Source organism: Dipodomys merriami, unplaced genomic scaffold (assembly GCF_024711535.1).
Source record: "Dipodomys merriami isolate MVZ:Mamm:240054 unplaced genomic scaffold, mDipMer1.0.p SCAF_574, whole genome shotgun sequence".
In the NCBI taxonomy this organism is placed as follows: domain Eukaryota; kingdom Metazoa; phylum Chordata; class Mammalia; order Rodentia; family Heteromyidae; genus Dipodomys; species Dipodomys merriami.
This window is the reverse complement of record NW_027206151.1, coordinates 115,777-142,516: the sequence shown is the minus strand read 5'-3', so window position 1 is coordinate 142,516 and position 26,740 is coordinate 115,777. Positions and strand designations below refer to the sequence as shown.

Genomic DNA, 26,740 nt, shown 5'->3' with positions numbered 1-26,740 from the left:
GCCAGCAGCCAGGGACGCCTGGTCCCCGTGGCTGTCCTCTCTTCACTCCCTTCCCCTCCGTGGCCAAGGTGGACCCTGAGGTGAAACCGTGGATCTTCTCACCCCTAAGCAGGCAGGAAGGTGCTTCTTCTATTGCTTCCAAAACAGGAGTCCTTATGAGCTCTTTGTCCCCCCCCCAATCTCCCTCAAATCAACCAGTTCCCCACATTCCTGCCTCAGAGACTGTCTGACCTGGTGAACCTCCCCGCCTTGCTCCAGCACCTCCAAGAGGTTCCTTTGCCCTGCCCAGGCCCTTGTCCACGGCTGCCCTCCTCTCGTTGGACCGTTCTTGTCTTCTCTGCTTCCACAGAGTCCCACATCTTGTACAGTCTAGGGTTAGCGCTTGTCAGCTGCCACAAACCCAGCCTGGGCAGTTGAGTGCTGGGGCTCCACAGGGGTGTCGGATCTAGACCTCAGTAGCATAGAACTTTGGGACTGGCTCTAAGCACAGGGTTGTGCAATGCGGCTGTCTATGGATGTAGCACCAAGAAGGCAGAAACCAGCTTAGTTCATTGGCCACCAGAAATTTAAGGGTATGATTGGGCTCCAATGCTCATATCTGTAATCCTGGATCCTTGAAAGGTAGAGATTGGGAAGAGTATGGACTATACATCTGTTGTCTCACCCACAAATGAATTGTAAAGATAATGGCTAAGGTCTAGACCAACCTAAGGATAAACTCTAGATCCTATCTCGAAACTAAAGCAAAAAGAGTTGGTAGTAGAGCACCTGCCTAGCAATGTGAAACCTTTAATTCAACCCCTAGTACCCCAAAAAAAGAAAGGATGAATTGAAGGGTCAGCAAGACTTACATCATGTGGAGTTTTTGTTTTTTGTTTTTGTTTCTTTGTGCCAGTCCTGGGGCTTGAACTCAGGGCCTGAGCTTCTTTCACTCAAGGCTAGCATTCTACCACTTGAGCCACAGTTCTGTTTCTGGTTCTTTGTTGTTGGTGTTGGTGTTGGTGGTGGTGGTGGTCATGGTCATGGGGCTTGAACGCTGGGCCTGGGCTCTGTCAGCTCTTCAGCTCAAGGCTAATGCTCTACCACTTGAGCCACACCACCACTTCCAGCTTTTCCTGCTTATGTGGTGCTGAGGAATGGAACCCAGGGCTTCAGGCATGCAAGGCAAGCGCTCTACCACAGAGCCACCTTCCCAGCCCCCTCTGGCTCTTTTTAAATAGTTTTATTGGAGATAAGCTTCTCACAGACTAACCTCCCTGTGCTGGCTTCAAACCCCTTGGATCTCAGCCTTCTGAGTAGATAGGATTACAGGTGTGAGACATCTGTACCCAACAGAATCATGAGTTCTTGAGGGATTATATGTTTGTTTGTACCCATGCTCAAGTCTAGTCTTCTACCACTTGAGCAACTGCTTAATTGGAGATAAGAGTCTCACAGACCTACCTGCACAGGCTAGTAAGATCTGTGATCCTCAGCTCTCAGCCTCCTGAGTAGCTAGGATTACAGGTGTGGATCATGTGTTCTTGAAGGAATCCCTTGGATCATTAGGATTCCTGAAGAGGGCCCTATCTTTAAGATAGAGCACAGATTCAGAGGGAAGAGTCAGGGACTAGAGGATAGGAAGAAATTTAACCACAGGAACATGATTCGCACATGTTCCCCAATTCTGCCAATCCCCAAAGTACTTATATATTCATGCCCAGGCCCTATAAATGTAACTGTGACCTTATTTGGACAAAAGGGATTTTTCAGAAAACTCAAGTGAAAGACCTTGAAATGGAATGACGCTCAATTACCTAGATGGACCCTGGACCCTGAATCCAATGACAGTATTCTTTATTTTCTGCACTGGTCCTCGGGCTTGACTTAGGCCTGGGCACTATCCCTGAGCTCTTTCACTTAAAACAAGTGCTCTACCACTTTGAGCCACACTTCCATTTCTGGTTTTCTGGTAATTAACTGGAGATAAGAATGTCACCAAAGCTGGGAGCAGGTGGCTCTCACCTGTAATCCTAGCCACTCAGGAGCCTGAGATCTGATGATCACGGTTCAAAGCCAGCCTAGGCAGGAAAGTCCTTGAGACTCTTATCTCCAATAAACCACTCAGAAAACTGGAAGTGGCGCTGTGGCTCACGTGGTAGAGCAATCACTTTGAGCTGAAGAACTGAGGGACAGAGCCCAGGCCCAGAGTTCAAGCCCATGACCGACCAAAAAAAAAAAAAAAAAAAGAATGTCATAGATTTTCCTTCTCGGGCTGGCTTTGAACTGGGATCCTCAGATCTCAACCTCCTGAGTAGCTAGGATTACAGGTGTGAGCCACCAGCATCCAGCTTTATCCCTGGGCTTTTATGCTAAAGGCTTGTGCTCTACCAGTTGATTCACAACTCCCAGATTTTTTTTGGGGGGGTCCGGTCGTGGGGCCTGACCTCTGGGCCTGGGCTTGTCCCTCAGCTCTTCAGCTCAAGGCTAGCGCTCTACCACTTGAGCCATAGCGCCACTTCCAGCTTCTTCATTTTGCTTATGTGGTGCTGAGGAATCGAACCCAGGGCCTCAGGCATGCCAGGCAAGCACTCTACCACTGAGCCACCTTCCCAGCCCATCATCTCCCAGATTTTTTTTTTTTTTGTGATTAATTGTAGATAACTCTCACAGACTTTCCTGCCCTGGCTGGCTTTGAACTGCGATCCTCAGCCTCCTGAGAAGCTAGGATTTTAAGTGTGAGCCACTGGCACCTGGCAGACATCTGTTGTTTTAAACCATCTAGTTTGTGGTCAAAAGACACTCAAGTATCTGCTTTCCCTGGTCTCAGAAGGCAGTGCTGCCTGTCCCTCGACACCTCTGGGTGTTTCAATTACCTTGTTCTCACCCCTTTCACTGCCCCTGCTTTAGCCTTCCTCGGGCATTTACTTGTCGAGATGGATGGAATGGGATAAAGGACAACACCAGGGTTCAGGGCTCACCCAGCTGTATGAATTACAGGCAGGATGGGGAAGGGTCCGGACCCTCTGGGAGAAGCTGGCTCAGGCTAGATAGAATTGAGAGAACTCTCAGCCTACTTTGCCCTTCTGTGTAAGCCAGAACACATACCATATCTTGGCTTGTCTGTGCCCATGTGAGGCAGGAATAGCATGAACCAGCACAAAGGAGGAACCCAGCAGAGACCTACCTCTGGGTACACATGTGGATCTACACTGGCAGTAACTGGGAGAGATGGCAGGAAGATAACCAATGCATGCATGAGAACTGACAGTAGTAATGTGGGGTGTTGTCATGGGGGTGTCTGTGCCTGTCATTCACTCCATGTGAGCAGACAAGGAGAAACTTTATATCAGTGGGTGAAGGGAGAGGGCATGAGTAGGTAAGAGGTATAGATACATGTTTGAGCCCAGTCTGGCCTTGCGCAGCTAGCTCCTTATGGATACTTCTCACACCTAAGCATGGGTTGGCAGGGTTGGGTCGTTTCTGTGCTCTGCTCAAATTTGCTCACTCAGAAAGTGTTCTATGTCATTGTGGGTGCACAAGCTTTTCCAGGGCAGCTGTGGAGATTCAGGGCCTTTCACATGCTACACAGCACTTCACCACTGAGCTACACCGCCAGTCCCATTCTGTCATATCACCGTCTCTCATATCAAATAGTTCAATTCTCAACAGGGTTCAAGTTATTTTGTTTCGTTTTGCGCCAGTACTGGAGCCCGAACTTAGGGCCTAGCGCCCTTGGCTTTTTCACTCATACATGATACTCTACCACTTGAGCCACGTGACCTTTTGCTGTTTAACTGTAGATAAGAGCCACAGATTCATCTGCATGGGCTGACTTCCCACACTGCCCTCAGATCTCGGCCTCCTGGGTAGCTAACGTGATCACAGGTGTGGGCAGCTGGCACAGACTCCTATTCAAAGTTTACTCTGTCTCGCAAAGCTGGGACCCAGGAGCCCGCACTTGAAGAGCCAGCACACACCAGGTGCAACCTGAGAGCCCTGTGCCTGCTTCAAAGGACAGACAGGAGCAGCCAGAACCCACACCCAGCCCCACCTCGGGGCCAAGGGCGATCCAGCCAGACCCCAGGCTCGCGCACGAAGGGCGGGGCCTGCGCGGGGGCGGGGCCTGCGCGGGGGCGGGGCCTGCGCGGGGGCGGGGCCTGCGCGGGGCGGGGCCTGCGCGGGGCGGGGCCTGCGCGGAGCGGGGCCTGCGCGGGGCCCTGGCAGAAGGCCGCTCCCATTCGCGCCAGGAGGGAGGCGGAGGGTGGGCTGTACCATCATCTGCGCCGGGGGAGCGGTGGGCCAGCACACTGGAGGACGGCCGAGCACGAATTCTTCCACAACACTGACTTCTCTGGACAGAGCCCCTGCACTAACCAGCGTCGGCGAAGGGAGAAGGCGTTCTAGCGCGTCGGAGCTCCGTGAGAGCGTTCTCCCCCCGCCACGGCCCGGCCCAGTGGTTTCGGCCAACGGGCGGGGCGGAAGGCGCCCGAAGCTCACACGGTGCGCTTCCGGGTCGGGGTGCGCGCGCTGGCGGCGGCGGCGGCCGCAGCGGCGGTGGCGGCGGTCGGGCCTAATCGCGGTCTGGCTTTGGCGGCGGCGGGGACGTCCGGCCGCGCCCAGGAGGCGCCAGGTTCCCGGGTACGTACGGTGGCCGCGCCGGCCCCGGGCCCCCGCCCCCCCCGGCCGCGCAGGCCCCTGGGGGCGCCGCTCGCTTTGTCTGCGGCCTCTGGGGCGAGCGAAGCCTGCGCCCTGCTGGCTGCGGGCCGGGACAGGCGGGCGCCCGCGGCCGCGCGCTCGGCCCCCCGGCCCGGCCCCTCAGGTGGCGGGGCGCCCGGCGCCGGGCCGGCGGGGCGCGGCGGGGCCGGCGGGGAAGGCTGGTCCCGGCGGCCCCGGCCCGCGGGGGAGCCGAGGGCTCGCGTGTCCCCCGGTCGAGCGGCCCTCAGCGCCGGCTCTCGGGAGTTAGCTCGTCGTCCTCGGTCTGCCCACGGATCAGGTCCCCGAGAGGCCGAGTCGCTTGCCTGGGTCACGCAGCCGCAGCGTGGGGCCGCGCTGGCGGCCGGGCCCCGCTCCGCGCGGTGAGCCGTGCGGGCCGCCGGCCCGGCCCCGCCGGGGACCTGCGCGCGCGTCTGCCCGCGAGAAGGGCACTTGGGGCCGCGGCGGCCGGGGCAGGCTGAGTCCGAGGTGGAACGCGGGACTTGGCGTTCCTGGGCCAGGCCTCCTTCGGACGGAAAGGACGTTGGGCCAGCAGCAGCGAGAGGCCTTTCCGGGACTGTCCTGGCGCTGTGGAGAACGCCCTGCCCGGAGCCACCAGCTCGGCTTTACTCAGAAGGGCGGCGTTGTAGCCCCGCGCTCAGCCTAGCAGAGACTTTCGGAGGCTCCTAGTGTCCACTTCCATTGCAGCGTTTCATACACGTCGTAATGGTACACGATCGTGAAGAACAAGCCCGAGCTGGGTTCTGGGGGTTCATGCCTGTAATCCAGACCACTCAGGAGGTGGAGATCTGAGGATTTCAGTTCAAAGCCATCCTGGCAGGAAAGGCCCATGAGGCCCAGCACAGTTAACCGATTAACCCGCACAAAGCTGGAAAGTAGAGATATGGCTCAAGTGGTTGATTGTCATCCTTGAGGAAAAAAGCCAAATGAGAGTGTACCAGTTCAAACCTCAGGATGGCACCAAAGAAGAAAAAGTCAACCTGAATGGAGAAGTTGGACTTTGCTGCAGGCTTTGCCCACTGCCTTTTTTTCTTTTTCTTTTTGTCAGTCATGGGGCTTGAACTCTGGGCCTGGGTGCTGTCCCTCAGCTCTTCAGCTCAAGGCACACACTCTACCACTTGAGCCACAGCTCCACTTCCGGTTTTCTGGTAGTTTATTAGAGATAAGAGTTTCATGGACTTTCCTGCCTAGGCTGGCTTTGAACCAAGATCCTCAGATCTCAGCCTCCTTAGTAGCTAGAATTACAGGTGTGAGCCACCAGCGCCCAGCTTTGCCCAGTGCCTTTCATACGGTTTCCTCCCTGATTTCTCATGGCAGCCTTCTGAGGCAGGGCCTGATCCTTACTATGGCTCTCAGTGAAGAAAGAATCTAAGAGTTGCTTGTTCATATTTTGAACTTGGGAGTGTGAAATATGTTATTAGAGTGGGGATTTGCTCTTGTACATCAGACCTTAAACTACCCCATTTCTACCCTGTTGTCATCTAGTGGTTTGGGGGCTAAATTTTCTGCTGTCTTTGAATTGTTTGCTGATTGGTTCATAAATGAGTATTCACCCTTCCCCTCAGCTTTCTTCTGGACAGGGCAGACAGGGCAGGCATTGTAGCATGTGCCTTAGGATGATATGAGGTCACAGGTATGGGAAGGGTACAGGTGAGCAGAATTACAGATCTCTTGTCTCTCACAGTAACCACTTTTAGGTTTGATCTTTGATCCTTGATAGCCGTGCGTCGTCTGGGTCCTAGTAGACACAGGAGCCCCTGGCCAGGACTCCTGGCTGCTAAACAGGGTATAGACTTTTCGTAAGGGGCTGTGGATACTTAGAACAGCAGATAGAGAAAAGGTTAATAATTTGTCAAAACCACTTCTCAGATGACAACTGGTCAGTGAAAGCTTTCTCAAATTACATGCCCTTACTATGTAGAAAACTTGAGCTAGAACCTGGGGCTTTGTGGTGCCTCCTTACATGGGAGCTAAGGCAGTCCCTATCTTTGAGCTGGCCTTCACTCCTTCATGAAGGTTATTTTGTGGAGGGATTACCCCTCTCCAGCCTCTGCTGGGTGTGTGTGATCCTTATGGCTGAAGGACATAAGCAAGCCTGCATCTACAGGGTTCAGTGAATAGATCTGACCTTGAGCACTTCTCTTACCCCTGTGTGGCGCTTTCCTTCAACTATAGATAAGAGGCTTGGTGGAAATGCACATGATGCCACCGAGTGGGCTTCACTCACTGTGCCTCTGTGAACTGGGGTAAGCAGCACTAAGGACTATGTGCGTGGATTGGTTCTCATTTGTGGGCCAAAAAAGTCTGAGGCTCTGGATAGGAGGAGGGTCATGTCCAGAAACAAGTCAAATGTACCAGCTGTCTTTACAGGGCCTGCAGAGGGGCCCTGGTAGATTTCCTACTGACAGGTGAAAATAATTTGTTTCTTCAGCCTCCCCATCTGGGTACCACAGAAATTCCAAGGCCCCAGGAGCCTCAGCTGATAGTAGTCAACTGAATGAAGGCCAGTGGACCAGCCTTGGCCAAGAGTGACCTCTTCAGGGAGTGCTAGGCAGATAGACTGTTTTTCCCTAAGCCTCTGCTGACCAGCTCTCAGTTGTGCAATGCTACTTTGCTCTGCTCAGAAGTCCACGTGGTTCATTCTTGGTGTTGAGACTCTTTTTTTTGGGGGGGGGGAGGGGGTCTGGTCATAGGGCCTGAACGCTGGGCCTGGGCGCTGTCCCTCAGCTCTTCAGCTCAAGGCTAGCGCTCTACCACTTGAACCACAACGCCACTTCCAGCTTTTTTCTTTTTGCTTATGTGGTGCTAAGGAATCGAACCCAGGGCCTCAGGCATACAAGGCAAGCACTCTACCACTGAGCCACCTTCCCAGCCCCGGTGTTGAGACTCTTGAAGGAGTTCTTGTACAAAAGCATCCCTGATCCTTAGGAACTGAGATCTACTTTGCACATAGGAATCTGTGTCTTTTTTTGATTTTGTGCATAGGTTATGGCTGAGTTTGCCCTATGTGTGTTGTGTCTTACAGTTTGACCTCTTCATGTACGTGAATGTTCAGGGAAATAGAAGGAATGACTGTTATTATTTTGGTACTGGTACTAGGGCTTGAACTCAAGGCCTTACACTCTTGCTTGGTTTTTTTTTTTTTTTTTTGCTCAAGGCTCACTTGATCCAGTTTTCCACTTCTGGCCTTTTCCTGGTTAACCAGAGATAACAATCTCTCAAGCTGGGCACCAGTGGTTCACGCCTGTAATCTTAGCTACTCAGGAGGCTGAGATCTGAGGATCACGGTTCAAAGCCAGCCCAGGCAGAAAAGTCCATGAGACTCTTATCTCCAGAAAACCAATAGAAATTGAAGTGGTGCTGTGGCTCAAGCGGTAGAGCGCTCGCCTTGAGCTGAAAAGCTTAGAGATAGCACCCAAGCCCAGAGATCAAGCCATGACCTACCAAAAAAAAAAAAAAAAAAAAAAATCCCTCAGATTTGTCTGCTCAGGTTCTCTTTGGACCTAGGTCCTCAGCTTTCTGAGTAGCTAAGATTATAGACATAAGTCATGGGCACCTGGCAAATAACTATGACTCTTTAAGAGAGGACTTTGGAATTAGTGCAGTTTGGAATTACCTAGCACTGGTCTTTTTCAGAGCTGAACTCCGATGTGTAGCAATGGATGACGAGAGCCTGGATGAACTTGTGGCCCAGAGCCCAGGGCCGGGTGAATGCCAAGTTGGCCCCTTGGAATTGGCAAGTGACGCTGGTAAGCCACCTGCTGCTGGGGGGATCTCTGGAGGAGCAGTGGTGCCTGGTGCTTTCTCCAGGTTGCTGACTGCCCTTGGGAGGTTGTATATGGGTTTTAAACTTCAGCCTTCACACACACACACACACACACACACTTTAGTTTTAAATTGTAGAAATATGGTGCACTAATTTTTTCGTGTTCATTTTTTACACTGGGTATCATCTTGCCATTTTGCCTAGACTCGTTTATAGTCCCTGGGCTCCAGCAACTTTTACCGCAGCTTTCTTTTCTTTACTTTTTTTTTTTGGTTGGCCATGGTGCTTGAACTCAGCCTGGGCACTGTCCCTCAGCTCTTTAGCTCAAGACGAGTGCTCAGCCTCCTTAGTAGCTAGGAATACAGGCGTGAGCTACCAGTGCCTGGCTTACCTCAGCATTCTAAGTAGCTGGGCCAGATGTGCTTCTGTGTCTAGCCTTCTTATCTGTTTTGTTTTATTTAAGACATGGTCTTGTTATGTAGTCCAGGGTAGTCTTGAATTCTCAGTCCTTCCATGTCAGGCTCCTGAGTGCTGTAATTACAGGCCTGTGCCATGGTACTTGATACTTTTTGTCTGATTTTTTTTTTTTTTTTTTTTTTTGGGTCCGGTTGTGGGGCCTGAACTGTGGGCCTGGGCACTGTCCCTCAGCTCTTCAGCTCAAGGCTAGCGCTCTACCACTTGAGCCACAGCGCCACTTCCAGCTTTTTTCTTTTTGCTTATGTGGTGCTGAGGAATCGAACCCAGGGCCTCAGGCATGCAAGGCAAGCACTCTACCACTGAGCCACCTTCCCAGCCCTTTTTGTCTGATTTTTAATGTTAGTCGCACAAATGCGAGTAGGAGGCCTCCCTTTGTTTTCATTGGCCTCACCAGTCCCACTCTCACAGCCCAGGGAACCTGCAGACCTTTGAAATCCCCAGTACATTTGTAGAGCAAACCTGGGTCTCTGCTACTTTAGTTGTGACTCTGCCCTTGGGGCCTATACTTCTACAAAACCCCGATGCTCTAGAAGAAAGCAGTGATGAGCACAGTGGAGACTCTGAGGATGACACAGGCAGTGAGCATGAAGACGGCACAGACATGGAGGATGAGGAGGGGCTCTCTGAAGAGGAGGACCTGGGAGACAGATCAGGTAAGATGCCTTGATTCTCCTCTTATGTGAGCAGATAGCCTTTGTTTTTGTTTTGTTTTTGTCGATCATGAGGGCCTGAACTCTGGGCCTGGGCGCTGTCCCTCAGCTCTTCAGCTCAAGGCTAGCGCTCTACCACTTGAGCCACAGCGCCACTTCTGGCTTTTTTCTGGATATGTGGTGCTGAGGAATCAAACCCAGGGCCTCATGCATGCAAGGCAAGCACTCTACCTCTGAGCCACCTTCCCAGCCCCCCTGCTATAGTCTTTAGTTTCCATGTTCAGTTTGATGACATGGTTTCATAGATGTCTCTTCTGGTAGGTGTGGAAAATGTGCAAGAACATCAAGAAGGGGCTGGGAAGGTGGCTCAGTGGTAGAATGCTTGCCTTGCATGCATGAGACCCTGGGTTCAATTCCTCAGAACCACATAAGCATAAAAGCCGGAAGTGGAGGTGTAGCTCAAGTGGTAAAGTGCTCGCCTTGAGCTGAAGAGCTGAGGGACAGCACCCAGGCCCAGAGTTCAGGCCCCCCCCCCCAAAAAAAAAACAAAAAAAAAAACCATCAATAAGCACAAGCTAAGCCAGGCACTGGTGGCTAACGCCTGTAATCCTAGCCATTCAAGAGGCTCAGATCTGAGGCTCATTGTTTAAAGCCACTTTGGGTAGAAAAGTTCATCAGACTTTTATCTCCAATGAACTTCCAAAAAGCCGGAAGTGGAACTGTGGCTCAGTAGTGAAACGTCAGCCTTGAGCACAAAAGCTCATGGACAGCACGAGGCCTGAGGTCAATCCCAGGGCTGGCACGAAGTAAGAGAGAGGAAAAAGAAGCACGAGCTGTGAGAGGACATGACCGTCTTCCGGGCAGGGTGGCTCAGATACCTAGAAGGTTGTGTGGGCTGAGATTTCATCCAGCAGATAGGCTAGTTGGCAGGTCTGCCCTGTGGTTCGTTCTCTGCTGGTGCTTTCCAGAACTGGGCAAACTTCTTGTGTGGTTTTATTAAGAAAGTCTGAATACTAGCTGAGGTTTGTGCCCTTCACCTCTTTTAGGGAACAGTGCTTAAAAGGGCAGGTCTGCTCTAGGTAACTTCCCCATCCTTCATAGCCACTTCGGCCTATAGGCAGCCAGGGCCTTAGGTGGGCTGCCTTCTGTCTTAGTCTTCATGCCAGGAGCATGCACTTTTTTTTTTGTCGGTCGTGGGGCTTGAACTCTGGACCTCAGTGCTGTCCCTGCGCTCTTCAGTGGTTTATTGGAAATCTGAGTCTCATGGACTTTTCTGCCCGGGCTGGCTTTGAACCGTGATCCTCATATCTCAGCCTCCTGAGTAGCTAGGATTACAGGCGTGAGCCACCGGCACCCGGCTGGAGCATGCACTTTTGATGCATCTCTAGCACCTGTGTTTCATTCTTTCACTATGATTCTGTGGCTGTCAGTGTTAGAAAATTGGAAGCACCTACCTCCTGGACCTGCTGCTGGTCAGGCCCCAGCCCCAAACTTGAAAAATGGTTCTGATAAAGCAAACGGCCCATTAAGAAATCTGCCAAGCCGGGCGCCCGTGGCTCAAGCCTGTAATCCTAGCTACTCAGGAGGCTGAGATCTAAGGATCACGGTTCAAAGCCAACCCAGGCAAGGAGAGTCCTGAGACTCATCTCCAATAAACCACTAGAAAACCGGAAGTGGCTCTGAGGCTCAAGCTGTAGAGTGCATGCCTTGAGCTGAAGAGCTGAGGGATCGCACCCAAGCCCACAGTTCAAGCCCCACAACCGACCAAAAAGAAAAGAAAGAAAGAAAAAGAAATTTGCCATTCAGGGGCTGCTGTCCTAAAATAGGCACGCCTAGAGGCTCAACAGTTGTTCCATTCTTTGAGACCCATTCTGGCCCTGGGGTCCATGGCTTTAATTGGGCTCTGACTCTGCCCTAAGTCTTGGGCTTGAGCAGCTGATGTGGCTGCTCAGTCACTATCCCTGTCCGCTTGACTCAGAAACAGCTGTGGTTGAAATGGATTCAGGTTAGTAGCTGTGGCAACCATAGCTTGCAGGTCATGAGGACGGGACTCAACAGGCACAGGTGCACTGAGTACCTTCCAGGTAGATGGAGAATGTATCCCACAAGGACTTTCTTTTTTTTTTAGTTGGATATGGTGCTTGAACTCTGGGCCTGGACACTGTCCGTCAGCTCTTCAGCTCAAAGCTAGTGCTCTACCACTTGAACCACAGTGCCACTTCTGGCTTTTTCTGTTTATGTGGTGCTGAGGAATTGAACCCAGGGCCTCATGCATGCAAGGCAGGCACTCTACCACTGAGCCACCTTCCCAGCCCCCCACAAGGTACTGGGGCTTGAACTCAGGGCTTTGTGCTCTTGCTTAGCTTGTAAATTCAAGGCAAGCCCTTCAACTCTTGAGTCAGACATCACTTCTAATTTTTTGTTGGTTAATTGGAGATAAGAGTCCCTGGGATTTATCTGCACAGGCTGGCTTCAAATCTTGATCCTTTAGACCTGTCTCCTGAGTAGTTAGGATTATAGGCCTGAGCCACCAGTACCCAGCCCACAAAGACTTATCTGAAAGCTGTTTTCCTGAGTGAATCTTGAGCCTGCTCCCAGCCATGAGCTTTTGCTCATGTAGCCAATCTCGTGTGTGTGTGTGTGTGTGTGTGTGTGTGTGCGCGCGCGCGCGCGCGCGCGCGCGTGTGTGTTGAACTCAGGGGAAGGCTAGCACTCTGCCACTTTGAGCCACAGCTTCACTTCCTGTTTTCTCATGGTTAATTGGAATATCAGAGTCTCAGGGACTTTCTTGCCCAGGGTGGCTTTGAACCACAATTCTCAGATCTCAGCCTCCTGAGTAGTTAGGATTAGAGGTGTGAGCCACCCGCACCCAGTACCCAACCCTTTCTTTCACTGAAATTGTAATGTTTTGATTTACCCAAGGTTCTGAGGATTCTGAAGATGATATACTAACGTTAGTGGCGGCAGCAGATGCTCGTGGGAAGCTGGAGCCCAGCGGTGCACTCAATTCTGACGATGATGCAGAAAGCTGCCCCATTTGCCTCAATGCATTCAGAGACCAGGCTCTGGGCACCCCAGAGACCTGCACCCACTACTTCTGCCTAGACTGTATTGTCGAATGGTCCAGGGTGAGTGGGTTTTGCTGGGATTCTGCTTTGGATGGCTCCCACTTAGAATTGCTTTGCCTGGCTCTCTGATAGTAAAGAACTCAAGTGTGCACTTTTGAGAGCTGAGCCCTGGGCTTTCAGAACTGTTGTTGAGACTCGGCTTACTGTGATGGTTGTGTCTGTGGTTGAGGGGCGCAAGAGAAGGGGACTACAGGTTTCTTGGGAACCCAGACATTGAAACATCAATTGATATACAAACAGAGCTTATATGTGCTGCAGCCCCAGAGTATGTTGCTACCTGGGAGGATCTTACAGATATGATGGTCAACCTTAGTCCTGACTGCCAGCATTGGAGAGGACAAGCGAGTAGTTTGTTGACTATCTTCCTTCCCTTCCTTTCCTCCCTCCCTTTTGTTCCAGTACCGGGGTTTAAACTGAAAAGATGTATGTTTTATTTTATACAGTGAATTTCAGTAAGTCCACTTGAAAGGTTCTTGGTAAAGATAACTAGAAAACATTTATAGTATTCTACCACTGAGTCATCTTCACAGCTACCCAGAAAATGTTTAAAAAAGATTTTTTTTGGGGGGCAGTGTAGTCGTTGAGATGGGAAGACAGGGATGGAAGGGGAAAAGCAAAGGAGGAGACAACAATGCTTGATAAGAAATGTGCTTATTACCCTGCTCATGTAATTGAAACCCCTCTGTACGGTATTTTCACAATAAAAAACTTTAGAAAAAAAAGTAAAAAAAGTTTTTAGTATACATTTTCTTTCTTTCCTTCTTTCTCTCCTTCTTTCTTTCTTTCTTTCTTTTTTTCTTTCTTTCTTTCTTTTTTTTGGTCAGTTATGGAGCTTGAACTCTGGGCTTGGGCGCTGTTCCTCAGCTGTTCAGCTCAAGACTAGCACTCTAGGACCTGAGCCATGCCCCACTTCTGGTTTTCTGGTGGTTAATAGGTGATAGGACTTTCCTGCCCTGGCTGCCTTTGAACTGCAATCCTCAGATCTTAGCCTCCTGAGGAGCTAGGATTACAGGTGTGAGCCACTGGCACCTGGCTTTTAGTATACATTTTAAAAAGCCAACACTTGATTTAGAGAAAAATTTTATTTTGAAGAAAAAATTTATTTGAAGGTGATTCTGTTGGGCTGTAATACAATTTTTATTTCTCACAGAATGCCAACTCCTGTCCAGTTGATCGAACCATATTTAAATGTATTTGTATTCGAGCTGAGTTTGGTGGTAAAATCTTAAAGAAGGTAAGTATGCATGCTGCCCACCCCCTTCTTCCCTTACCTTATAGGAAAGAGCTTGCTTTTAAAACTTCGTTACAGGGGCTGGGAAGGTGGCTTAGTGGTAGAGTGCTTGCCTTGCTTGCATGAGGCCCTGGGTTCAATTCCTCAGTACCACATAAGCAAAAAGAAAAAGGCCGGAAGTGGCGCTGTAGCTCAAGTGGTAGAGTGCTAGCCTTGAGCTGAAGAGCTGAGGGACAGCGCCCAGGCCCAGAGTTCAGGCCCCACGACCGGAACCCCCCCCCCCCCCCAAAAAAAAAAAAGTAAAAAATAAAATAAATTAAAAAAACCGGGTTACATCGGATGGGCGATTTCTCCACACATTTGCATTGAATTCCAATCAGTTTCATCCCCTGCCACATATCCTATCCCCCTCTGCCCAAATCGAGCAGCCCCAACAGGTTTCCTTGTTCTGTTTTCATAGTTAGAAGTAAGCATTTCCTTTCATCCTCCCCACCAGCACAGCCCTCTCTAAATAGGTTTTAGAAATGGACTTGTGCTTTTGTGGCCCTGAGCACGATGAAGCCCAGAGCTAGAATTACCATCTGATGAGAGAGTCCTGGTCTTTCGCCCTCATCACCCTCTCATCGTAGTGTCTCTGGGCATGTGGCTGGAGAGGAAATGTGGTGCAAGTTTAGGCCCACTCTAGGACCAGAATTCAGAAAGTACTGGGTTACTTATTGTGTAGAGCTGGAAGGAAGAAGGCATTTTCCTCTGCTCTTAATTCCCCTTTGCTAATTTGTTCTTTTAGTGTATGTTTGTTTTTTGCTGTACTGGACTAGAACTAGGGCATTGCAAATGTTAGGAAAACACTACCATTGAGCTACATCCTCAGCCTTGGACTTTTGAGACAGGGTCTTGCTTTCTAACTCAGACTAGCCTTCATTCCATCATCCTGTCTCTACCTCTTGGTGTTTCTGGTATGTTCCACTATAGTGTGTGTGCGCACGTGTGCATGTGTGTGCATGTGCGCGTGCGCTCGTATCACTGGGCATTGAACCCAGGTCTATGTGTGCTAGACAAGCATTGTACCATTGAGCTATACCCCAGATCCTCTTCCGTTGAAGAGCAGCCCTGGGCAAAGCTGTAGGGATCTGTCTGAGATTCCTAAAAACTACAAGCTTGAGAATATATATATATATATATATATATATATTGGTCCTGTCTTGGGGCCTGAACTCTGGGCCTGGGTGCTGTCCCTCAGACTCCCAGCTCAAGGCTAGCGCTCTACCACTTGAGTCACAGTGCCACTTCCGGCTTTTTTCTTATGTGGTGCTGAGGAATCGAACCCAGGGCCTCATACATGCAAGACAAGCACTCTACCACTGAACCACCTTCCCAACCTTGATATATATTTTTTAACACTGGGCCTGAGTGCTGTCCCTGAAGTCTTTTGCTCAAGGCTAGCACTCTACCACTTTGAGCCACCATTCCACTACCAGTTTTAGGGTAGTAAATTGGAGATGAGAGTCTTTTGGAGATTTTTCTGCTGTTCTGCCCTAGCTGGCTTCAAACCAGAATCATCATATTTCAGCCTCCTCAGTAGCTAGGATTAGAGGCATGAGTCATCAGCACCGGCTTATTTATTTATTTATTTATTTATTTATTTATTTATTTATTTGTTGGTCCTGGGTCTTGAACTCTGGGCCTGGGTGCTGTCCCTGTGCTCTTCAGCTCAAGGCTAGTGCTCTGCCACTTGAGCCACAGGTCCTCTGGGCCAATAAAGCCTGAACAGATCTTAAAATTGTATTATGAACTAATACCTAGATTATGGGGTCCATTAGGTATGTAACCAACAGATTTGTCATTAGATTCCAGTGGAGAACACCAGAGCCCAGGAGGAGGAAGAGGAAGACCCAACCTTTTGTGAGGTGTGTGGCAGGTGTGACCGTGAGGACCGGCTCCTGCTCTGTGATGGCTGTGATGCTGGGTAAGGGCGCGGGGCTCTGGTGTATGCTGGGTAAGGGCGCGGGGCTCTGGTGTATGCTGGATTGTGTTATCTGGGTTGTATAGAGGGCAAGGGGTATCACCTGGGCTCATGGGGGACTGAGCCCCACAGACAGTGACATCAGGGGCTTTCCTAGCTCTTTTTTTTTTTTTCTTTTGTCGGTCGTGGGGCTTGAACTCGGCCTGGGCGCTGTCCCTCAGCTCAAGGCGAGCGCTCTACCACTTGAGCTACAGCGCCACTTCCGGTTTTCTGGTGGTTTATTGGAGATAGGAGTCTCATGGTCTCTCCTGCCCGGGCTGGCTTTGAACCGCTATCCTCAGATCTCAGCCTCCTGAGTAGCTAGGATTACAGGCGTGAGCCACCAGCGCCCGGCTCTTTCCTAGCTCTTCGACTTTTTCGGCTTTTTTTCTTTTTTTTTTTTTTTTTTTTTGGTCCGGTCGTGGGGCCTGAACTCTGGGCCTAGGCGCTGTCCCTCAGCTCTTCAGCTCAAGGCTGGCGCTCTACCACTTGAGCCACAGCGCCACTTCCAGCTTTTTTCTTTTTGCTTATGTGGTGCTGAGGAATCGAACCCAGGGCCTCAGGCATGCAAGGCAAGCGCTCTACCACTGAGCCACCTTCCCAGCCCCCAGCTTTTTTCTTATGTGGTGCTGAGGAATCGAACCCAGGGCCTTGAGCATGCAAGGCAAGTGCTCTACCACTGAGCCACCTCCCCAGCCCCTTTCCTAGCTCTTGACATTGTACCTCTACATCTTCCAGAAAGTATTCTAAGGCTGCCCAGAGTCATACAGTACACTAAGACAAAGTGAAGGAAGGCCGGGTAACCACAGGGAGATTGGGCCTGGCCTAGCAGTGTACATGCCGACCTAGAGTTGTTGGGAATGAGATCCTGCAGCTACATCATCCTGACCACAGTACAGATTCCTTGGGCTGGGAAGGTGGCTCAGTGGTAGAGCGCTTGCCTTGCATGCTTGAGGCCCTGGGTTCCATTCCTCAGCACCACATAAGCAAAAAGAAAAAAGCCGGAAGTGGCACTGTGGCTCAAGTGGTAGAGCGCTAGCCTTGAGCTGAAGAGCTGAGGGATAGCACCCAGGCACCCAGGCCCAGAATTCAGGCCCCATGACCGGACCCAAAAAAAAAAAATCCTTTACCTTTATTTGGGAGGGGGAGGCCTGGGGCTTGCCTTCTAACCTATATCTATGAATAGTTGGGATTATAGGTATGTGTCATCTCACCAAACTTGTTGAGAAGTCTCTATAACTTATCCACGTTGGTCTTGAACCATGATCCCCTCAGTTGCTCTGTCCTATGTAACTGAGACTGTAGGTCTGCTGCCATGCCTGACACTCTTGACCATTATTAATTTTTTTTAATTTTATTTTTTTTGTCAGTTGTAGGGTTTGAACTCTGGCTCCTTCCATTGTTTATTTGTGCCTAGCCGAGGTCTTCATCTTTATTGATGGTCCACGTATATATGTATATGTGTATATATATATATATATTATTAATTTATTATTTTTTTTTGCTAATCCTGGGGCTTGAACTCAAGGCCTAGGCACTGTCCTTGAGCTTCTTTTTTTGGTCGGTCCTGGGGCTTGAACTCTGGGCCTGAGCACTGTCCCTCAGCTCTTCAGCTCAAGGCTAGCGCTCTACCACTTGAGCTACAGCATCACTTCCAGTTTTCTGGTGGTTTATTGGAGATAAGAGTTTCACGGACTACGGGCTGGAAGGTAGCTCAGTGGTAGAGCGCTTACCTAGCATGCATGAAGCTGAGTAAGGTTCCACAGTACCACATAGAAAAAGCCCCAAGTAGCACTGTGGCTTAAGTGGTAGAGTGCTAACCTTAAGCACAAAAAGCTCAAGGACAGGCCGGGCACTGGTGGCTCATGCCTGTAATCCTAGCTACTCAGGAGGCTGAGATCTGAAGATCGCAGTTCAAAGCCAGCCTGGGCAGGAAAGTCCGTGAAACTCTTTTTTTTTTTTTGGGGTCCGGTCGTGGGGCCTAAACTCTGGGTCTGGGCGCTGTCCCTTAGCTCTTCAGCTCAAGGCTAGCGCTCTACCACTTGAGCCACAGTGCCACTTCCAGTCCCGGAAACAAGTTTTAAAAAGACTGTAGTTAGGTGATGTTTCAGTTTAGCTTGGACCAAAAGACCTTTTCTTCTCTAGCTCAGGCATTCAGGCACTGACATTTGAAACTCCTGGGACCCCTGTGAGTGATGGTGGGAAGATGTGGAGTGACGAGAAGGGTGGGCTGCTGTGTCACATTGCTGGAGAGGGGCCTCACGGAAGGATGGGCGTCACAAGGACCTGTTACACCTAGTTGCCTTATGACTTCAGTGCCAAGGCAGGAGTCCCACTATTAGCAGTACCAGCTGAGACTCCGGGAGTGTGACCTGATCAGCATGGACACAGCAGCGGAAGGCCAGACTCCATAAAAATATCAAGCTTTCATGTCTTCAGACTGGAGGCTAGAAAGCCAAGCTTTGATGGAATTGGTTTTTGTTTTTGTTTTTGTTTTTCTTTGGTCGGTGGTGGGGCTTGAAGTCAGGACCTTGGTGCTGTCCCTAAGCTTTTCTGTTCAAAGCTAGTACTCTACCACTTTGAGCTACAGCTCCACTTCTGGTTTTCTGGTGGTTAATTAGAAGTAAGACTTTTCTGCCCGGGCTGGCTTTGAATTACAATCCTTCGATCTCAGCCTCCTTGGGTAGTTAGATTATAGGTGTAAGCCAGTGCCAGCTGTGGAATTGATTTCGGAGGAGGCCTTTCAACCATGTCTTCTTGGGTCTTTTCATTTGCATAGCTTCTGATGTTTCTTCCTCTTCTTATAAAGATGCTAGTCTTTTTTTGTTGTTGTTATTACTCATGGGGCCTGAACTCTGGGCCCGGGCGCTGTCCCTCAGCTCTTCAGCTCAAGGCGAATGTTCTACCACTTGAGCCACAGTGCCACTTCTGGTTTTCCGGTGATTAATTGGAGATAAGAGTCTCCTGGACTTTCCTGCCTGGGTTGGCTTTGAACCTCAATCCTCAGGTCTCAGCCTCCTGAGTAGCTGGGATGACAGATGTGAGCCACTGGCACCTGGCTTTCCACACCCTTTCTAGCCACCTCTTCCAGGAACCTTTGTGTGCCCAGATGCCAAAGCTCACCAGGCCCTGTCTTTCTGAGCCTTTAAAGAGCCTCAGTTGCATAGGCATAACTGAAGCATAGACACCCATTTGGAAATATGAACAGAGAAACAACCAATGCTAAGACATCAGTCCAGTTCTCCAGTCTCCTATTATTGGACAAGTTGGTCTGGGCACAGAAGATCAGTGCCTGACCTGCCTTGGGGAGGAAGTTAGGGCCAGCATCCGTGGGGGCCGGCCACATGGGCAAGGGCCAGAGGGTATGCTCTGTCACATCACATAGGATGTTCGGTCTGTAACAAGTGCACTGAAGGCCTCGGCATATCTGATTGTCAGCTGAGTCGCTGGGCTTCCTTGCTGGGATAGACACTCTCCCTCTTGTTCCCGTAGGTACCACATGGAGTGTTTGGATCCTCCCCTTCAAGAAGTGCCTGTGGATGAGTGGTTCTGTCCAGAGTGTGCTGCCCCTGGTGGTGTCCCTGCCAGTGGTAATGTGCTGCCTTACCCCAGAGTGCTTGGGTCCTGCCTGTTGTCCGAAGTCCCAGAGAAGGGCCTTGGGTCAGAGTCTGGTGTGGTAGGGAATGACCTTGGCTTCTGTTATGATGGGGCTTTGACTGGGAGCTGGAGGAACTTGACCTCTGGAGGCAGTCATGAGTCATCAGATTGGGACTTCTAGTCCGCAAGGTCTGGAGCATTTGACTTCTGGTTACGTGACCCAGGCAGTCATCCTACATGGGTGATCCTGTGATACACAGGACGTGAGCCCCAGCAGCTCAGGGTTCTCTTTTCCTAAGATATAGTTCCTGTAAGCGAAGAAGAGGTCTCCCAGCTGCTGGCCGATGTGGTGCCCACCACTGGCAGATTGCGGCCTCATACAGGCAGGACCCGAGCCATTGCCAGGACGCGGCAGAGCGAGAGAGTGAGGGCCACTGTGAACCGGAACCGGATCTCCACTGCCAGTAGGGTGCAGGTAGGCGGCCAACACCGGGCCTGTTCTGACCAGAGAGGTCTCAGTGCTGTGAGTACTGGGTTGAAGAGCTATCACTGTGCCATGGAAGTTCAGGTCTACAGAGCGCCTGTGTGCCACACCCAGCGTAGCCTGGTAAGAGGGCATGTGAGTACACCTTACATGTGGCAGGTCAGCCCAGCAAGCTCTCCGAGCCAGAAGCTCGGGTTCTGACCCAGAGTACATGGTCCCTCCTGTAGCCCAGAGGCCCTGTGCTGGCTCTCTGACCCACGGAGGGTGGTCCCTCCTGTGTCCAGGAGGTCGCAAGCTGGCTCTCACACTTTTAAGGCTTGCAAGTGAACCTTCCTCACAAACAAGTCCTGGTATTGAAGGTTCCAGCTCCATCGCTGTACTCTGTGGACTAGGGCACCTGGTAGTTCTTTTCTGAGGTTCCCGTGGGCAGCAGAGCGATAGTATGGCCGGAGTGCCAAGTGGATTAGAGAGACTGAGGTCCTGTCTCCCCCACACCATTCCCACCTGAGTCCCAGTGATACCCCTCTAGCTCCTCCCTCCCTCCCCTGGGTCTGCTGCCTTCCTTGGAGTGCAGTTTCTCACTTACCTCTGGGATTGGTCTGTTCTGTCCCAGCCATCCATGCCTTCCCTAGTTCTCTCCAGGGTGCCCTTGTCTACTCACCTGCTTCACCAAGGCCACGTGGCTGGCTCCTGCTCCCATCTGCCTTCTTCCTCCGCGTGGAACTCTTGATCGATGCCTAACCCTCACAGCCTATTCTTCCCCCGAGCTTGTCTCCTGGACACGCTTTCAGGCAGGCCCTGACTCTCGTGAAGCTGAGGGAGGTGATGCAGGCCTCAGGCTCCTGTGGGCCATACTCAGAGCTCTGAGCAGGTGTCTGTGGTGGCACTGTCCCTGTAACATGGTCCTTCTTGGTGTTCCCTCCCCCACAAAAAATGAAGGGTAGTCTTCACCGCACTCACCCATTGACCCCTGCTGTTGGTTGTGTGCAGCACGTGCCCAGGTACCTCATGTCTTCTCTGCTGGATGAGACAATTGAGGCCGTCGCAACTGGTCTGAGCACTGCTGTGTACCAGCGCCCTCTGACGCCACGCACTCCTGTTAAACGGAAAAGGAAGACCGGTAAGCCTGGCACGGTGGATGCTCCTCCCACCGGCATTTCTGCCCTGGAGTCCAGGAATGTGGTCACCACCATTTTCTCCTCTGCAACTTTAGTTGCTCAGTCAAAAATACAGGCAGTTCTTCATATCTGTGTTTCTCATTCATAAACTCCTCCATCTATGGATCCAAAATGTTTGGAGAAACAGTCCCATCTATATTGAATACATAAGCCTTTGTTTTTGTCATTCCCTGAATAATGTAGTATTTTGTATAGTATGTCAGGTATTACAAAGAAACTGTAGCTGATTTAAAATATGTGCAAATACTGTATACTATTTTATAGAAGACTTGAGCATCAGTAGATTTTATGGTTTTTGAAGTCCTGAACTTTTTTTTGTTGTTGGTTTTGGGGCCTGAATGCTGGGCCTGGTCACTGTCTCAGAGCTCTTCAGCTCAAAGTGAGCACTCTACCACTTCTAACTTCTTCTGCTTATGTGGTGCTGAGGAATTGAACCCAGGGCCTCATGCACACAAGGCAAGCACTCTACCACTGAGCCACCTTCCCAGCCCATGACCTCCTTTCTATAGGCCTGTCCTCTTTTCTTTTTGGTGCCAGTTCTGGGGCTTAGTTCGGATTTTTAACATCAGAACAAACTTGTGGATACAAATATACTGGCCAGGGCTGGGAAAGTGGCTCAGTGGTAGAGCGCTTGCCTTGCATGCATGAGGCCCTGGGTTCGATTCCTCAGTACCACATAAGCAAAAAGAAAAAAGCTGGAAGTGGTGCTGTGGCTCAAGTGGTAGAGCGCTAGCCTTGAGCTGATGAGCTGAGGGACAGCGCCCAGGCCCAGAGTTCAGGCCCCACTACCGGACCCAAAACAAACAAACAAAAAAAACAAATATACTGGCCAAACCTTGAATGTTATACTCCTTTCTGTTTTGCCTGGAATTCTACCCCTGCTGATTCCTGGTGTTTAAATCTTCCAATACAAAAGTAAAAGTCTCCTAAAATGAAGGTTCATGCAGACCTCTTTTTTCTTTTTTTTTTTTTTTGCTCATGACTAGCACTCTACCACTTGAGCCACAGCTCCATTTATGTCTTTTTTGGTAGTTATAGTAATTGGATATTAGAGTCTTAGGACTCTTTTGCCCTGGGCTGGCTTCAGACTGTGATCCTCAGATCTTTACCTCTGGCTAGGATTATAGGCATGAGCCACTAGTACCCATCTGAGTGTGGGTTTCTTTTTTCTTTCTTTTTTTTTTTTTTTTTTTGGTTGGTCCTGGAGCTTGAACTCTGGGCCTGGGCGCTGTCCCTCAACTCTTCAGCTCAAGACAAGCGCTCTACCACTTGAGCTACAGCCCACTTCCGGTTTTCTGGTGGTTTATTGGAGATAGGAGTCTCAGGATCTCTCCTGCCCGGGCTGGCTTTGAACCGCGATCCTCAGATCAGCCTCCTGAGTAGCTAGGATTACAGGCGTGAGCCACCAGCGCCCAGCTCTTTTTTATTATTAAAAATTTTTCTTGTAAAGATGATGTACAGAGGGCTTCCATTTATATATGTCAGGTAATAAATACGTTTTCTTTTTAACAATGTGCCACCCCCCTCCCTCATTCTCCCGGTTTTTCCCCCTCTTGATTTTCCTCTCCTCCCTCCCCCCATGTTTTAAATATATATTTTTGTTTTGTAATTATGTAAAAGCTTTTAAAGTCAGATCTTGGTTGGCATCAGTAACTCACTTCTGTAATCCTAGCTACTCAAGAGGCTGAAATTTAAGGATCAAGACTTGAAGCTAGGGGCTGGGAAGTTGGCTTAGTGGTAGAGTGCTTGCCTTGCATGCATAAGGCCCTGGGTTCAATTCCTCAGTATCACATAAGCAGAAAAAAGCCAGAAGTGGCGCTGTGGCTCAAGTGGTAGAGCGCTAAAAAAAAAAAAAGACTTGAGTCTACTTTTCTTTTCTTTTCTTTCTTTCTTTTCTTTTTTTTTTTTTATTGTTGGTCATGGGGCCTGAACTCTAGGCCTGGGCGCTGCCCCTCAGCTCTTCAGCTCAAGGCTAGCGCTCTATCACTTGAGCCACAGCTCCACTTCCGGCTTTTTCTGCTTATGTGGTGCTGAAGAATCAAACCCAGGGCCTCATGCATGCAAGACAAGCGCTCTACCACTGAGCCACCTTCCCAGCTCCCAAGAGACTTTCATCTTCACTTAACCAACTAAAGGAAGTGGAGGCATAACTCAAGTAGCTAACCATGAGCAGACAAAGCTGATAAATCAAGATTGTGAGGCCTTGAATTCAAGGCTCAGTACCAGCATACATAAAAGAAACAAGTCAGGTCTTCTCAGAACTACTCAGAAGTCAGATCCCATCCTTACTTGCCACTTGTTTCTCCCATCTCAAAATGTTTATGGTTTATTTCTCATTTAAAAGTCTATGACACCGGGCGCTGGTGGCTCACACCTGTCATCCTAGCTACTCAGAAGGCTGAGACCTGAGGATCACAGTTCAAAGCCAGCCTGAGCAGGAAAGTCCATGAGACTCTTATCTCCAGTTAACTACCAGAAAACCAGAATTGACACTGTGGCTCAAAGGGGTAGAGCACTAGCCTTGAGCTAAAGAGCTGAGGGACAATGCCCAGGCCCAGAGTTCAAGATCCACAACCTACAAAAAAAGAAGTCCAGGCCATAGCTAGCAGTGATAAAGCCCATGCATCCCAAGCATAAGAGCTTGTCAAGCCCCAGTACTGCCCCCCAAAAGTCTAAGCTGGCACTTGGAGTCTTGTAGTACCCCAATCTTTTACCTGCTCCCTGGTTCTGTGCTTTCAGGGCCTTGCACATAGTGGAACATAAGAGTCTAACATTTTTTTTAGGGAGACGGAAGAAGGTACTGGGAAGAAAGAAAACCCAGTCTAGATCATCAGTGAAATGTAAGAATGGACGTGGAAGAGCCAAGAAACGCCAACACCATGTGAAAAAGAGAAAGGGGAAAAAGACAAAGGTAAGAACCTGCAGTGGTTTTCAGACTTGGTGGCTTTCCTATGGGTCTCGCCGCAGACGACATCTGAGTGCTTCTCTCTGCAGCTACTTTGTAGTTCCCTGAGAACAGTCAGCTTCTCTTGGGGCAGAAGTCAAAAGCAGGATAGGGAATGCCTCCAGTCCCCAGAAGCCAGATATACTGAGGGGTGTGTACAGGATATACAAGGGTTGTAGGATAACCCCTGGGACCCATGTGGGCAGAGAGAAGTCACGTTCACGCGGTGTCTGCTTGGTCTGGGCAGCTGGCTCATGGTGTCTGGGATGGGAGCAGATGGGTATGGAAAGGAGGCAAGCCCTCTAGGCAGAGGACTCTTGCTCACAAGCAGCCTAGAGCCCCAGCAGCCTGGGCCATAGCCATTAACTGGTGGAGATACTTTCCTGCCAGCTCTTGCCTAGTAGAAGGTAGAAGTAGGCAAAAGTGTGTGGTGTCTTTGCCCCACATACCTGGTTCACCTGCTGTCAGAGCTTGGGGGGTAGTGATGGCAGGGATACGCTCAGGCCTTTGCCATAGGTAGTACCCTGGTTGTTCACTGGATAGCCTCATGCTGTCGCTGGGCCCCTCCTAGCTGTTGTCCTTACGTAGATCCCTGGGCTGACACAGAGCATATTTCTTTTTTTTTTTTTTTGTCGGTCGTGGGGCTTGAACTCTGGGCCTGGGCGCTGTCCCTCAGCTCTTACAGCTCAAGGCGAGCGCTCTACCACTTGAGCTACAGCGCCACTTCCGGTTTTCTGGTGGTTTATTGGAGATAGGAGTCTCATGGTCTTTCCTGCCCGGGCTGGCTTTGAACCGCGATCCTCAGATCTCAGCCTCCTGAGTAGCTAGGATTACAGGCGTGAGCCACCAGCGCCCGGCCAGAGCATATTTCTTTATAACACAAAACTGAATCACAACCATTAGCCAAGTGTTTGCCACATCTTTTCTGGATCTATATCATTTTTTAAAGTTATTTGTGTTTTTTCATTTGTTTCTGTCAGTCGTGAGGCTTGAACGCAGGGCCTGGGTGCTGTCCCTGAGCTTTTTCGCTCAACGCTAGCACTCTACCTCTTTGAGACATAGCGCCACTTCCAGTTTTCTGGTGGTTAATTGGAGATAAGAGTCTCAGGGGCTTTCTTGCCCTGGCGAGCTTTGAACTGCACAGATCTCAGCCTCCTGAGTATATAGGATTATAGGCATGAGCTACCAGCACCCATTTTAGGTTTTTTGTTGTGGTTGTTTGTGGTGGTCATGGGGTCTGAACTAAGGGCCTAGGCGCTATCCCTGAGTGCTTTTGCTCAAGGCTAGAGATCTATCACTTTGGGCACTACCTCCAGTTTTCTGGTGGAGATAAGAATCTCATGGATTTTCTTGCCTGGGCTGGCTTTGAACCAGCATCCTCAAATCTCTGCTTTGTGAGTAGCTAGGATTTGTGAGTAGCTAGGATTATAAGCATGAGCCACCAGCGATTTTATTCTTTTTATTTGTTTATTTCTTGTAGCATTGAAGATTGGGCTCAGGGCCTTGAACTTGCTAGAGAGGCCTTCTACCCTGGCTCATATCTTCACCTTGGTTGGTTATTGTTGTTGTTTTTGGTTCTAGTCCTGGGGCTTGAACTCAGGGCCTGGGTGCCATTGCTGATCTTTTTTCTTTTCTTTTTTTGCCAGTTCTGGGGCTGGTGAAACCCTGGACACTGTCCCTGAGCTTCTTACTATTTGTTTTTTGTTTTTTTTTTTTTGGGGGGGGGGTTGGTTGTGGGGCCTGAACTCTGGTCCTGGGCGCTGTCCCTCAGCTCTTCAGCTCAAGGCTAGTGCTCTACCACTTGAGCTACAGCGCCACTTCCGGTTTTCTGGTGGTTTATTGGAGATAGGAGTCTCACGGTCTCTCTTGCCCGGGCTGGCTTTGAACCTCAATCCTCAGATCTCAGCCTCCTGAGTAGCTAGGATTACAGGCGTGAGCCACCAGCGCCTGGCACGTCCAGCTTTTTTCTTTTTGCTTATGTGGTGCTGAGGAATCGAACCCAGGGCCTCAGGCATGCAAGACAAGCGCCTTACCACTGAGCCACCTTACCAGCCCTCTCTTAGCTTCTTTTGCTCAAGGCTAGCACTCTCACTTGAGCTACAATACCAGTTCTGGCTTTTTCTTTGTATGTGGTACTGAAGGAATTCACGCATGCTAGGCAAGCACTCTGCCACCACTAAGCCGCATTCCCAGCCCTCACTGATTTTGTTTAAGGATAGTACTCTACCACTTGGGCCACATCTCCACTTCTGGCCTTTTGGTAGTTGGAGATCAGTCTCCCTCAGACCTTTTATTTATTTATTTATTTATTTATTTATTTTTTTGTGCTGTCCTGGAGCTTGAACCAGGGCCTGGCCTCTGTCCTGGAGCTTTTATGTTCACTGTATCAATTGAGCTACAACTCCACTTCCGGCTTTTCTTTTCTTTTTTTTTTTTTTTTTTTGGTCGGTTGTGGGGCCTGAACTCTGGGCCTGGGCGCTGTCCCTCAGTTCTTCAGCTCAAGGCTAGCCCTCTACCACTTGAGCCACAGCGCCACTTCCAGCTTTTTCTGCTTATTTGGTGCTGAAAAATCGAACCCAGGGCCCCAT

At 50.1% G+C, this 26,740-nt stretch overlaps 1 protein-coding gene across 9 annotated transcripts in view; it reads left to right on the top strand.

The window, feature by feature from the left end:
* The first annotated feature begins 4,492 nt into the window (after nucleotides 1-4,492).
* LOC138812998 (PHD and RING finger domain-containing protein 1-like) overlaps nucleotides 4,493-26,740 on the top strand; it is a 31,139-nt gene continuing 8,891 nt past the window's right edge. For 3 of the 9 annotated variants that reach the window (XM_070001243.1, XM_070001242.1, XM_070001238.1), the window contains exons 1-10: nucleotides 4,495-4,620; nucleotides 8,332-8,444; nucleotides 9,418-9,591; nucleotides 12,511-12,716; nucleotides 13,867-13,950; nucleotides 15,795-15,913; nucleotides 19,442-19,539; nucleotides 19,846-20,021; nucleotides 21,021-21,150; nucleotides 23,992-24,119. In XM_070001243.1, the coding sequence (XP_069857344.1) occupies nucleotides 8,354-8,444; nucleotides 9,418-9,591; nucleotides 12,511-12,716; nucleotides 13,867-13,950; nucleotides 15,795-15,913; nucleotides 19,442-19,539; nucleotides 19,846-20,021; nucleotides 21,021-21,150; nucleotides 23,992-24,119 (1,206 nt within the window). In that variant the 5' untranslated portion in view covers nucleotides 4,495-4,620; nucleotides 8,332-8,353. Of the gene's footprint in view, nucleotides 4,621-5,330; nucleotides 5,404-8,331; nucleotides 8,445-9,417; nucleotides 9,592-12,510; nucleotides 12,717-13,866; nucleotides 13,951-15,794; nucleotides 15,914-19,441; nucleotides 19,540-19,845; nucleotides 20,022-21,020; nucleotides 21,151-23,991; nucleotides 24,120-26,740 lie in introns of those variants that run through there. The other 6 variants (XM_070001246.1, XM_070001245.1, XM_070001244.1 and 3 more) reach the window with 5 other exon arrangements.